This window comes from Sipha flava, unplaced genomic scaffold (assembly GCF_003268045.1).
Source record: "Sipha flava isolate LNK unplaced genomic scaffold, YSA_version1 205_pilon_pilon, whole genome shotgun sequence".
In the NCBI taxonomy this organism is placed as follows: domain Eukaryota; kingdom Metazoa; phylum Arthropoda; class Insecta; order Hemiptera; family Aphididae; genus Sipha; species Sipha flava.
The window spans coordinates 930,994-944,644 of NW_020272809.1; the positions used below are offsets into that span (position 1 = coordinate 930,994).

The 13,651-nt window shown below is 26.6% G+C and overlaps 2 protein-coding genes across 3 annotated transcripts in view; one reads left to right on the plus strand and one right to left on the minus strand.

Annotated features, from left to right (window-relative positions):
• Positions 1–350: 350 nt before the first annotated feature.
• LOC112682504 (dolichyl-phosphate beta-glucosyltransferase) lies at positions 351–11,112 on the minus strand. 2 transcript variants are annotated; one of them, XM_025553118.1, is made up of 7 exons: positions 3,155–3,333; positions 2,873–3,062; positions 2,612–2,805; positions 2,436–2,544; positions 932–1,175; positions 751–836; positions 351–689 (listed from the first exon to the last, which is right to left on the minus strand). In XM_025553118.1, exons 1-7 carry the CDS (start codon positions 3,203–3,205, stop codon positions 580–582), a joined length of 984 nt encoding a protein of 327 aa, XP_025408903.1. In that variant the 5' UTR covers positions 3,206–3,333; the 3' UTR covers positions 351–579. The 2 variants fall into 2 exon arrangements, with proteins under 2 accessions (XP_025408903.1, XP_025408904.1); XM_025553119.1 differs by lacking the exon at positions 3,155–3,333 and adding an exon at positions 10,938–11,112 and having other exon boundaries at positions 580–689.
• The window catches only part of LOC112682503 (ER degradation-enhancing alpha-mannosidase-like protein 2), a 14,138-nt gene continuing 3,949 nt past the window's right edge, over positions 3,463–13,651 (plus strand). The window contains exons 1-5 of the mRNA XM_025553117.1: positions 3,463–3,889; positions 3,961–4,071; positions 4,126–4,311; positions 4,409–4,652; positions 12,967–13,626. Coding sequence (XP_025408902.1) covers positions 3,792–3,889; positions 3,961–4,071; positions 4,126–4,311; positions 4,409–4,652; positions 12,967–13,626 — 1,299 coding nt within the window. The 5' untranslated portion in view covers positions 3,463–3,791. The remainder of the gene's footprint in view (positions 3,890–3,960; positions 4,072–4,125; positions 4,312–4,408; positions 4,653–12,966; positions 13,627–13,651) is intronic.

The window sequence follows — 13,651 nt, forward strand, 5'->3', positions numbered from 1 at the left end:
GTATAAACTTCAAATTATTAACAATAATTCAATAATTGAATCATCACTCAAAGATAAAATAATAGTGTGATATTTATAATATAAATATACTTCAACAGTTTAGGAAGATTTTTAGCTGTGATATATTAAGAATAAATTGGGCCTATATTAACAAAATCAAAAAAATATCAACTATTTTGAACTTTATTTAAATTATAGTGTATACTTTGTATAAACCTGGAATATATAAAATTAAAAATATGTATTGCATACTTATGGCATAACTATATTTGATAAATTATATAATACACAATTATTTATACAAAAAGGAACTTATTCTAAAAATATAACAATATAGATATACATTATAGAATAATTATTTAACTGGTATATCAATTCTCCTTAGGACAAAGTAATAAAATAAATTAAAAGTAATTCATTTTTAAGTCTTAAATTAAATTTTATCACAATTGATACTTTGATAAAGAAATTTATATGGAAAGCTATTACTTAATATTATAATAAATGATCATTCAGAATTTTATCTTATTTTTCCTAAAAAATCAGGGTCAAAAATATTTAAATAAATTGGTGCGGAAGTTATTCTGGCTTGTATTGGATTTTCCACGATCCAGTACGGTATCTTAACCATATTTCCAATACATCAAAACCCATTTGAAGCCAACTCCACACAGGAACTATTTTTGAGCCTAAAATAATAAAAGATTTTTAAGTATTACATTAAAGTTCACAATTTTTCAGTAAAAGTACCATCAATTTCTGTCCAATTTACTGCTACTTCAGCTAAGCTCATTTTCATTTTTTCAGCAATATATAAAATTTCTACATCAAAAGCCCTAGAAGATTTTTAGAGTAATCATGAAGTTCATTAAAATGTATGTTAATAATACATATAGTTGAATTTAGGAATAATATAAATACATATATTCACCATCTGTCAACATGTAAATTATTGAATAGAACTCTAGCAGCAGACCGAGTAAATAGTTTAAAACCACACTGTGTATCTTTAATAGATCGTACACCAAACATCCATACATGGATATGAAAGGCCATCATTAACAATGTACGGAATATACTTCTTTGCGCTTTGGCCTCACTTTCTAAATGAGCACGAGAGCCACACACAACTGCTTGTATGTCGTTGTTTTTAGCAGAATTATCATAATCAGCACCTGTTAATAGAAGAAACAAGTTAAAATGTATTAAATAATAATTGGCAAAAAAATCATCAATTACTATTGGTTGTTTAAATTAAAGCAGTATAAATCTATGAATTAAAAACTAATCCATGTATTTTGTTCCCAAAAAAAAAATATTATAGTTAATGAATAGGTAAGTATTTGAAAAATATTATGTATAATATTATGTTACTTTGAAAAACTGATATAAATAGATTGTAAAAATCACTGTTGGATATTGACATTCACCAAAACAATACTTAAATGTAATAAATACAAATATTTTTTTAATAATTTAAACATCAACAAGTAATTAACATCATACACAATATGTTAGTACATAATTGACGAATGTCAATTAATAATAGAAAAATTTCAAATTTATTTGTATTAATATTTATTATATTACAAATTATAATAAAAGAATAATAACATTGTCAGTAAAAATAATAAAATTAATTATAATACTTGAATAACAAAGAATAATTGTATCTTATTATATTGCAATATAGCAACATTACATAGGATTTATATCAAGCGAAACGCAATAAATATGAGCGTTATGTTGAAAATAAATTTGAAAAATATTTAAATAATTTTAAATAAACCTTCATTAAAAAAAAAAAAAAAACCTGAACATCAATAATCACAAATGAATGATCACATACAGAAATTCCAAACTATGACAAAAACATAAAATTAATTTTCTTCTAAGTAACAAAAATAATATTAAATAGTATTAACTTCATAACTATAATCATTAAGATTTTTTTTTTTTGCTAATTAAAAAAATTAAAATAGTATAATTAAGAATTACCTATCTAAATAATTAAAATAATGTATTATAATTTGGAAAAATAAATTTAACTTTTAACTTTATTATAAAATATAATATATTTTAAACCGTTAATATGTTATATCATGTTGACTTGTATTTTAACCTATTATTTAATGTTTTACTTTTTTTTTTTTTTGAGAAATTGTTTATAACTAATAAAGAAAAAAAAATTTTAGAGCCAATTTGCAGTGTACACTTGAAACAATTAAATTGCATTTGAAATATCTTAAATGTTAACCACTCCAAATTCTTATTATTATTTATGGGAGATTCTTAAATTATAATAGACTATAAATACTTAATTTTATTTATTTTAGAGAGATGGCATGGCATATGTTTGTCAGTTTGGTCTTAAAGGCCGTAAACTACGAAGAAGAAGAAGAATAAATACTTAATTTATTTTAGTAAATTATTACTTTCAATTAAAGATTGTAATGCTGTTTCTAATTTTTCTAAGTCTTCAAACTGTGTAGCACCATCAGCATCGGCAAATAGTAAAGTGCGTCCACGTGCACTTTGCATTCCCTACAAACATAAGTTGTTTTATAATTTGTAGTTAGAAATAGTATTATATTAAAGTTATTTTACTCACAAAACCAACGGCTCCTCCTTTTCCTCGGTTTTTGACTAATTTCAACAAACGTACCCGATTCGCTCCATAGTTTATTACATACTTCATGACCACATCACATGTCTTGTCGGTACTACCGTCGCTAACAATGATCACTTCAAACGATGACTTGCGGTCAGACAACCAGCGTAAACATGAATCCAACATAGGCTTTACTGAACACAAAAAAATGTTACAAAAATAAAACACTGGACATGGATCGCTTGATTATTTAAACACTACATCTATCTTGTTCGTTATACGCAGGTACTATGACTGACAAATCGATCACAGGTTCATCAGATAGTTTGGGAAATTTGATTCGTTTTCCATGTTCGTCCACGAAGTACAGTTCTTCGTCAGTCCTATACTTGTATGCATCGGGAGATTTTTTCAAGAACATCGTCCAAATGACCCAGAAGAATATCGGCAACTAGAACGAAAAAAAATCGTATTTAGATGAATTTTGTGTAAAGAAGGAAAAAACAATAATAATACTATATAAGTGCGAAATGTTATATTTACAATGTAGAGTATCAAGCGGGATGCGGCGAACAACAAGTCGACAAACGACATTGTTAGCGAATCCGTACGAGTCAAACGGAAATACAAAACAGTTTAACACGTACGCATAGTCGACGTTCAAACGTTGGGTGATTTTTATAGGAATTGAAACGGGGGAAAAAGAAACATACTTTTTGTTTACGACTCGGTGTAATCAGTCTATGTGTTTTACTCTTTTATCTGATAACAGTCGGCCGATGGCGTGTGCGGCAAACGTTTACCAGGTTGACCTTATCACAAGAATACGGATGTCTACGGTCACAGAATAGTAAATTTATGTAACACATTTTGTAAACGACACGACATACAAAATTTAAAACGTGATAAACGTTGCACTTACGTTATCAGTGAAATAATTATTTATTCGATGTACTGATAACATTATTTGGTTGTACCGATTGCAAATGCTATTCAAAATTTGTTGCCGTCAATAATATTGCCCGGTAATGTTAATACGTTTTAATGTTTTTGGTTCATTATCGACTTTTAGAAGACGAATACAAGAACAAAGAAATATGTACAAACATTTATAGCAAAAGCTTATAAAATCTTAATTACTATCCATTTGACAAAAAAAAAAAATAGCAAACACCTAATTATGAACGTTTTGTTTAATTTTTCATTTATGCTATTATTGCTCCATCGATACGGCTCATGTTCACGGCACTATGATAGGAATCGACTCCAACAGCTGAGGTATATTTTCCAATGCTTCACTGTTTGCTAGCTTAACAATTAGTGATATTTGTTTTTTTAAATTTTTTTAGATTGGAAGTAAAGGAAATGTTTGAACATGCCTATCATGGTTATATGGATTATGCATACCCTTATGATGAGTTACGTCCATTGACTTGTGATGGCGTAGATACCTGGGGCAGGTATATACTTGTTATTTTAAAGTCTGTAAATGCTTAATAAACTTGTGATTTTAGCTATTCGTTATCGTTGATTGATGCACTAGATACACTCATCGTAATGGGTCTTCATGATGAATTTAATAAGGCAGTTGACTACATAAAGTTCAATGTTTCATTTGATGCTGATATTAATGTATCAGTTTTCGAGACAAATATACGAGTTGTTGGTGGATTGTTAAGTGCCCATATGTTATCTCATAGGTATTGTTATTTGTTTAGCACGTGTTTCTATGCTGTATTGTATTTCTAATCATTACAATCTGTTTATTATAACTCAGAATTTTTTATTCTTTTATAGAGCCACCGACAATTTAGAAATAGGATGGCCATGTAATGGACCACTGTTGCGCATGGCTGAAAATGTAGCAAGAAGATTATTACCAGCATTTAACACTCCTACTGGTATGCCTTATGGAACAGTTAATCTTCGTTCTGGTGTACCTGAAGGTGAAACAACAGTAACTTGTACCGCAGGAGTTGGCACATTTATTTTAGAATTTGGAACACTATCTCGACTTACTGGTGATTTAATATTTGAACAGGTTAGTAATATTTAAAAATGTGTACTCATTATTTAAAAGCAATTGATTTGTGTAATAAAGATGACAATTATATAAATTATTTGAAAATATGTAATAAACATATACTTTAATTAAAATACATTATTTAAATTTATTAAATACTGAAAATTACTTTTACTACTACTATTATTACGTTATAAATTAGAAAGGACTTTTTTTTTTTAAGTTTTATAATTATGTAACAAAAAAAAAATTAGATTTAATTACATTTTTGAAGTGTTATGTTTTATACATTGACTAATAATTAAAAAAAGAGTAAAAGTAGATTGATTAAATACACATATGTTTTATGAATATTTACTTTGGCCTTTTGGAGTACTTAGAAACCGAATTTAAAATAAATTAAGTATCAATAAAAAATAAAAAATATGTTAAAAATTGATTCCCAATTTAAACAGTTGGCTGTAGAGTGAAAAACTATAATTGGGTTTGTTAAAGAAAAAAAAAAATCATAAATATTGTTTGGTTTTTGGGGTTTCCTAATAAATTTGAAGTAAATATAAGATTGGATTCACATTATTATTTTATTTTTTGTTAAACAATTTTTATATAATGCTAATTTATATTTATGATTATTTCAAGTATACCCAGTAAGTCAATAATGTTTTTAATGAACATGGAATGTTACATTTCCAAATTTTTTAGATAGTCTCCTATCTGAGAATAGGCTTAGGCAGTAATATAAAAAATGTTCTATTGAAAATAAACGTCATGTTGTTTATAAACGGTTATTTTATTTTATACACATTTATATCAGGAATATTACTAAATTTTTTTTTTTTTTAAATTAAACATGTACTTAATATAATGTACTTTATAAATATAATAATATTAGCTGACCCGACAAACGTTGTTTTGTCATATAAACTATTTCTAGAGAATATTCTGCTAGAAAAAAATAACTAATTAAATATAGGCATGCAAGAATGTGGGTAAAGATAAGGATGTAAGGAAGAGATATGGAGTGTTATGAACGGTGAGGGAATATAAAAATGAAAAATCATCAAACATTTACTTTTTTAATAATTTATTAAAATTGATCCTTTAAAATTATATAAATCACTAATTATGACAATATTAGTAAAAAACAATATCTATCCCTTAATGCAACAGAGTGTACAATATTTTTTGTTATCCCATCTTTCGCCAACACAAACTGGATGGCTCGAGAGCACACCACGTATAATTATCCGTGTGAAAAATATGATGTGCTCAAATCTAAGCTACAGACATTGTTTGGCTTTGAAACTTATTGATAGTCATTGCAAATGCCAATCTAATTGGAAATTTAAGGCGTTTAAATTGTATTGGCACATCTATGGGTATAATAGAGATTTGCGGTAATAATTTATTTTCACCTCGGAATTTGCCATTTAAAATTATGGCTTCGATAACATTTTTCATTAATTTTTTAACAACTTCTCGCGTGCCGTTGTACAACCGTGGTAGGTCAAATTATGAAGCAAAATAACCGGAGAACAAACCTTCAATTATAAATTATGCGGTGGCATGCCTGGTAAGTCCAATGAGTTTACAAACTCTGTTAGATAATTTACAGCTTTAGTAGCATAGCAAACTATATCTATAGATTTATATGACACCATGTCTCCTAATAATAAATGTTTATCTTGAGATTCAATTCGTTGATGTCCACATTTTTTACTACTAAAATTGCCCTTTCTGCCAGTCACTCATGATTTGTGTATTGCCTGTGTACATTGGGAAATATCTGATCAATGAGAGAATCTTGCAAATAAATGATTGTGCAGAAATCGGTCGGTAGTTGTATGCTTCCCGTTTTATCTGTAATAACTTTCCCATCACTGATATCTAACAATTATTTTGAGAACTTTCCGCACGCAGCTTTTTTTGATTGAATCGCAAGTATCGAAATCGTTCGCTTTCTATCTTTACATACATTTCGACCATGATTTGTTGACAAAGCTCATGACATCATAGAATAACTTTGTCCTAATCATCAACCGATATCCATAATAATTTTTCGAACTAACATTCATATTTGTTTTGGCACCTGTTGCGGGATCTTTTTGTTTAATATTTATGCAATACCCGTAATTTACTACGTCAAAAATTATTAAATTAAACTATGATTTATTAAACAATAGCACTTTTCCAAAAAAATTTTTCGTAAAAACCTTCTCCTGGCAATTGCAAACAATTAAAAAAAATTTGAGCTAAATCGGTCTAGCCGTTCTCAATTGATGAAATGTTATACATTTTTGACTATATATATATATAGATAACTAATAACTAATTATTCATTAACTTTATCGGACGAAATTTACGCCTAAAACCTTTTCTGTGATGTCCTCTTTAATTTCAAAAAAACTGCACGACGATTCAATAAGTAGTTTCAGAGTTTATCCCGAACAAAAAAAAAGCGACTTCATTTTATATAGTAGTATAGATAATTAGTCTATATATATTAATTAACTATTATATTAACTATATATATATATAATTTGCTGATATCGATTTTGTTAATTAGTTGTATTAAAATGTATTTTGTATTTTATTTCTATACAATTTGATATTTAAAGCTAGTTAAAATGTAACTACGGAAAAATTGGAAATGTATGGTTCTAGAATACAATTTATGTTCTATCGTACACTGTTATACTTCTTTTATGAATATTACGTTTACATTTACGTATATTGTGGATGTACGAGTATATAATAAATTAGTAAAATAATATTACAAATACTATTGATTCTTGCATTTTTGTTTTATTTAAAGTAATTGTACGTATTGGATTATAATATATCATGATTTAAGCAGAGTACTAAAATATATTAATATACCTTTATAATTATTTACATATAATTTTAGGTTCGATATTAAATTTAAATATACCATTTTTATCAAAGTAATTTTTTTTTTTTATTATTATTAATTAAAATACATATAGCCATTAAAAAAAAAGCAAAAACTTAAAAATAATTATGGTAAAAATAAATTATAATATAACTAAATTACATATCATCACTTAAAATGTTATTTTTTCAAATTTTCGTAGTGACTAGTAAGATGAGTGATTAAAGCAAGAATCATATACTATCGGTTTTAATGACAATTTCAATCGTACGTGCGAGTGAAACGGATAATGTAGGCTTTAGATACGATTGATGCGTGCGACAGTACAGGGCTCCAAAATCAGATGGACAAGTGAGATGCGTCAAAATTTGAATTATATTTAATCAATTGTTGGCAACGCAATTTATTTACTATGGATAAAAAAAATGTGATTAGTATAAATTAGATTATTATTATAATTATCATAATTTATTATTCTATCGACATATAAGGATTGGCCGCACTTGTAGGTACAATTACAATTTTATAAACTATCGCTATATTATTACAAGTATCATTATGTTTGTTCTTTGAATAATGTACAAATATTTGGCAAAATTTGCATATTTAATTTGCATGTTTAAAAAATTATTTTGAGCATTTTTGATTATGAATGAGGCTTAGGTTATACTCATAATATGTATAATGACGCCCCTCCAGCTTCCAATCTACCTGTTTAAATCGTTTAAGATGGAAGATTTTCAAAATAATTCTTGCACTCAGCGCTGAAAGAGCTTAAATCGGCCCTGAATATAGGTATGGTTAAAACTGATAAAATATAATTGAAAAAACAAAATCAAATTATTTTGATTTTTGTCCGGTTCGGGTTTTCAATTATATCCTAATGCCAGTAGTACACATTCGTCATAAAAGTCTCGGCGAGAATTTAGGCTAGGTGAGGAAGCGCGAGTGTACGTAGTACATTCTCGGCTAACCTCGGGTTACGTGCACTCGCATTTTTGTGTTAAGAACTCTGATTAATAGTTGTCTGGCATTCGTAAACTGGTGCTAGAAAAAACTCAAAATATATTCATAAGAAAACTATATTGGCTCGTAAATATAATTTTCACTGGTTCCTGATCTGACTGAAGCTTTTTTATGGCCCTTAAATGTAGTCATTAGCTAGTCTTTTTCTTCTTTAACTCGGTTACTGAATATTCCAGTTGTCCGCATAATCGAACCCATGCATTGTTAATTTGTTTTCTGTCCTTGTGGTACGAATGCTTCGGATCTCATAAAACGAGTCCATTTTGGTGTAACTCCAAAAACTTTAATGTGAATTTATTAGACTGTAATCATACATGACGAAAAGCACTACAAAATAAAACACCGACGAATATGCAAAAATGCACGACTAAGAACTGGCGGATCTCGAGCTCTCGCCTCGACTAGCCTCGTGCCCTTTGACTTGGGCACAAAAAACCGTCTTCCGACCGAGTACCATCAAGGCGTGGCGAGGCTAGGCGAGGTGACACAAGCGCGTCTAGCCTACTTGCGCTCGGTTGCTCTCGCGATGTCTTGGCGAAAGTGTACTGCCGGCATAACTGATAATAATATTGTTCGTGTATACTCGTTTTCAGCGATTACAACATAGTACTTGTGTGGTGTATACACGTGCCTGCTCATCTGTTTTCATTTGTATATTTTGATTAATAAATTTAAAGAAGTTTTAAAATTTTACTAAAGAAACGATCGTTAAAAAATTAATTAATTTCATGGAACATTTCGAAAAAAACTTAAAAAATGTCATGTTCAAAAGCCAAAACTATATATATGGTATAGTCGAAAAAATCATACTAATCATAATATTTTATTTACATTCATATAATCTTTTTGAAGAGTACTAATTATTATCTTAGGAATTATTTCTTAATACTTGAACTAATTAAAACAGTTGAAAACTTTAAATCTTCTTATGTTCTTCTTGTCGCTAAAAATCTCGAGATAATTCAAAGACGATCGTGAGCTGATGTAGATTTTCTAAATCTTGTGTCTTTTTTCTGTATGTAAAGTGTCAACAATAGTAATATTTCGCGATAACAATCTTCATCCATTCTTAAATAATTATACCAGTCTAATGGTTCTGAGCATAGCTCATTTATGAAATTGATTTGCTAAAATTAATTTCATAATAATAACTAATGTTTGGTCCATTTTGAACATTTACGTTATGCTTTTTTTTCTTTTCTTTTTTTTATTAAAACTGCTGCAATGGCTAGTATACAAGTTTCATAAATTGCCATTAAAAAAAATTCGTATTTTTAAACTGAGTATATTGTACTTAAAATAATAATATTGGTACTGAATAATTGTTCACACAAATTTCGAATATGTACTCAACTAGACAAAAATTCACAATATTTCTGAAAATGGAATTCGTGTCTCGCGGTTATATAGGTAAGCACGTACTGATAAATAAGTATTTTAAGAATGATAGTGTATGAATATTATTCTAGATCGATGAATATTATACTGGTAAACACTTACGATTAAAACTGTCATTAAAACCGAAAGTGTATGTGGGCCGCTTAACGTAAACGATTTATCCCCGGAAATATAATAAGTTGATAAGTAGAAAATTAGTTATTAATATTTAAATAATATTGCAATAAAAATCAATATAATAATTAATGATATTGTTGTAGATAAAAAACAGTAAACCCTGCTTTGCTATTTTTTTTAACAGGAAAATCATTTAATTTGAACTTTAGATTGTTTTTTACAATTTGCAACATCATTTTTTTTTTAGATTACTATTATTATTAATAATTCACAATAATAAATGTACATTTTACATCAATCGTTTTCAGTGTTGGTGAACCCTAAATTAAAACCATTATATCAATATTAAAATAATTTTTTTTTTTTATATAGAAATTTATAATGAAATAAGTAATTTTATGTAATATTTCGATGCAAATTAATCATTACAATATTATTTTATACTAAAGTTTATTTTTCGTAGTTCTTATATTTCTAAAAATTTAATTTCATTGATAATATTAACAATGCACATTGTAGATTTTCAATAATATGTTTTTTCGTGATAGCTAAATTCTGTATTATATGTATCAATACAGGTATATGCATACAAATTAAAGTTTATGAGTCTTACATTGGTTTTCTGTGTATTATCTGTTGTATAATTTATCCATCGTCATTGAATATTTAGTTATTTTACTTAAAATGTGTTGAAGTTGACTTATCGTATTATAAGATTTTATTAATAAATTATGAATACGGGAAATTTATTAATTAATATAATTAGCGTAGTTATATAATTTTAAGTTTAAACTTTATATACTAAATTTAAATATACTTTTTAGTGTACATTTAAAACATTAATTTAGATAATATTATTGAACACTTACTAAATATTGAGTATCGACCTTGGTGGATCATTGACTTCAATTCTTAATTGATTACGCTCTGTTGTTATATATATTTTTCCTAACTACTCTCTAATTCTCTACGCCACACACTATTGGAGTTCGGGTCCCTTGTCAGTATTTATTAACACCACAGCACACAATCTGTTTTCCGTGCCATATAATATTATTATTGCTAAGCCCCTCCAATATAATATTTTTAATATATTTTATGAACATGACGTTCGTAAATTGTTGAAATACTTACAAACTATTGTTTATTAACAATTTGAATGATGATATTTGATGATTATTGAAAATTTATCATTTAGATTAGACTAATTATGAAAGTTTTTAGTTCTATATTTGATACGTTTAATTTATTGTAAATTATTTGTGTAATGTTAGGATTCAATTTAGATAAAGTAAATATGATATTTTTATGCTATAAATGAGGTCATAATAATAAATCATTATTATAAAACCTTACATTTCTTTCAAATTAAGATGAAAAAAGTTATAAGTTATTTTTAATCTCATACAATTTGTTACGAAAATAATGGTGTATAAATTGGATTTACATAACTTTTTGTTGTTGGTCTCTGTTCCTTTCATATATAATATAGTAATAATAATTTTTGTATATTTCCAATAATTATGCGTTTTTAATTAATATTACACTATGAAAATTACATAAAACATATTTGTTATTTATAAAATATATGCAATTAATGATTAGGTAACATTTTATTTTTATCAAAATAGCTAGTTAATATATTAGATAAATTGCATCTATATAATTTAATTTAATATCTGTGATTTTATATTTCTGATTTTAACCTTATAATACGTTAGTACTTTTTTAAAACATAAATATAATTCTGATTTAATAATTAAATTAACTCAACTATTTAAATGGACCTGTGATTTAAAATATATAATATAAATATAAATATTAGTTTCTCAATTTCTTATTTTTATCTTTATGTAAATCTTATTTTAAAGCTACTAGTTTTAATATAATATAATGATACGAAAAAAAAATATTACGACCATTCATTTATAATAACATTTATAATTTCGACATGTATTAAAATTTATATTATTCCATAGATTATCTGTGTTATAAAAAAATGCTGCTATTTTATTATGAAAGTTTTTGTTTATTTCGTTTAAAAATAAGTGCTTATACATTTAACTGTAGCTGTACCCGTAAATATTATTTTCTAAATCAATTTTAAAATATATGTTTTTAATGTAGCAAACTCCTTATTTTCAATTTTGATTTTTATAAAAATATTATAAAAATTGTTTGTTAAATTTTTTTCAAATCAACACTGTATGTATGTAAAAAAAAATTTAAGTTTGTCACACAAATAATATTTTTTTATAAAAAAATATTTTTCGCTAAAACCATTATTTATTACAGGTTTCATATTAATTTATTAATATATTATATATATATTTCTAATTTATTTTATCTTATTAAACTATAGTTAGAACTAATAGTTCATAAAATTATAAGCGATTGTTGGAATAAATCTATAAAAATAGTGTGACTTAAATTATTATTAAAATACTGTGAAACATAAAATTTCAATTTTTGTAATCTATTATAAGAACAGTCTACTAAAAACTTTCTGCTGTAAGAAAAAAATATTTTTTTTTTGTTTATTAAGTAACTTGTATTAACCTAAAATTGTTGCAAAGAACATACAACGTTCTATATTTTATTGTCCTATGTTTCCGTTTTCGCTAAATACATTTAAAGTTATTAATGTGCCTGTTTATTAAGTGTTTATAATTAGATATCAAACTATATTTACAATTGGCTTATGTTAAATAATTATTTAATTCTGACAATTATCTTATTATTATTATTCAATACAAATTTAAACAAAAAACTCTTATGTTTGATATCGATACATATTGTAAATAAAAAGTCAGCGTTTTCAGTGATATTATTATTTTTATAACTTATTTTGATCACTGTTCATGATATAACTATAAGTTAAATTTTATTATTTTTTAGGTAGCCCTAAAAGCTCTCCATTCATTATTCAACCATAGATCTAAAATGGGATTAATGGGTAACCATTTGGACGTGGCCTCTGGGCAATGGATTGCTCACGATTCAGGCATTGGTGGTGGAATTGATTCTTATTTTGAGTATTTAGTTAAAGGTTCTTTGTTATTTAACTTACCTCACCTAAGAAAAATGTTTGATGAGTTAAAAAAACCTATTGATAAATACTCAGCAACTTCTTCAGGGTGGTATTTTTGGGTAAACATGCAAAAGGGTCAAGTAACAATGCCCGTATATCAATCATTGGAATCATATTGGCCAGGACTTTTAAGTTTAATTGGAGAAATAGATTCTGCTATGAAATCTATGTCAAATTACCATGATGTACTTAAATTGTATGGATTTACTCCCGAAGTATATAATGTTCTAAACCATGAAGCTGCTAGGGATTCATTTCCATTACGTCCTGAACTGGTTGAGTCTACCATGTATTTATACAAGGCAACTAATGGAGATCCTTATTTATTAGACATTGGAAGTGATATTCTACGGTCTATTCAACACAGTAGCCGTACACGTTGTGGATATGCTACGATTAAAAGTTGTAAAAAACACACACTTCAAAATAGGATGGAGTCATTTTTCCTCGCAGAAACTACGAAGTATCTATACCTGCTATTTGATCCCGACA

Coding starts and splice junctions, on each gene's coding strand:
- LOC112682504 (XM_025553118.1), bottom strand. CDS start 3,205: ATGTCGTTTGTCGACTTGTTGTTCGCCGCATCCCGCTTGATACTCTAC. Junction 2,545..2,611: donor AAGGAGGAGCCGTTGGTTTT/GTGAGTAAAATA, acceptor TTATGTTTGTAG/GGAATGCAAAGTGCACGTGG. Junction 1,176..2,435: donor ATTACAATCTTTAATTGAAA/GTAATAATTTAC, acceptor TTCTATTAACAG/GTGCTGATTATGATAATTCT.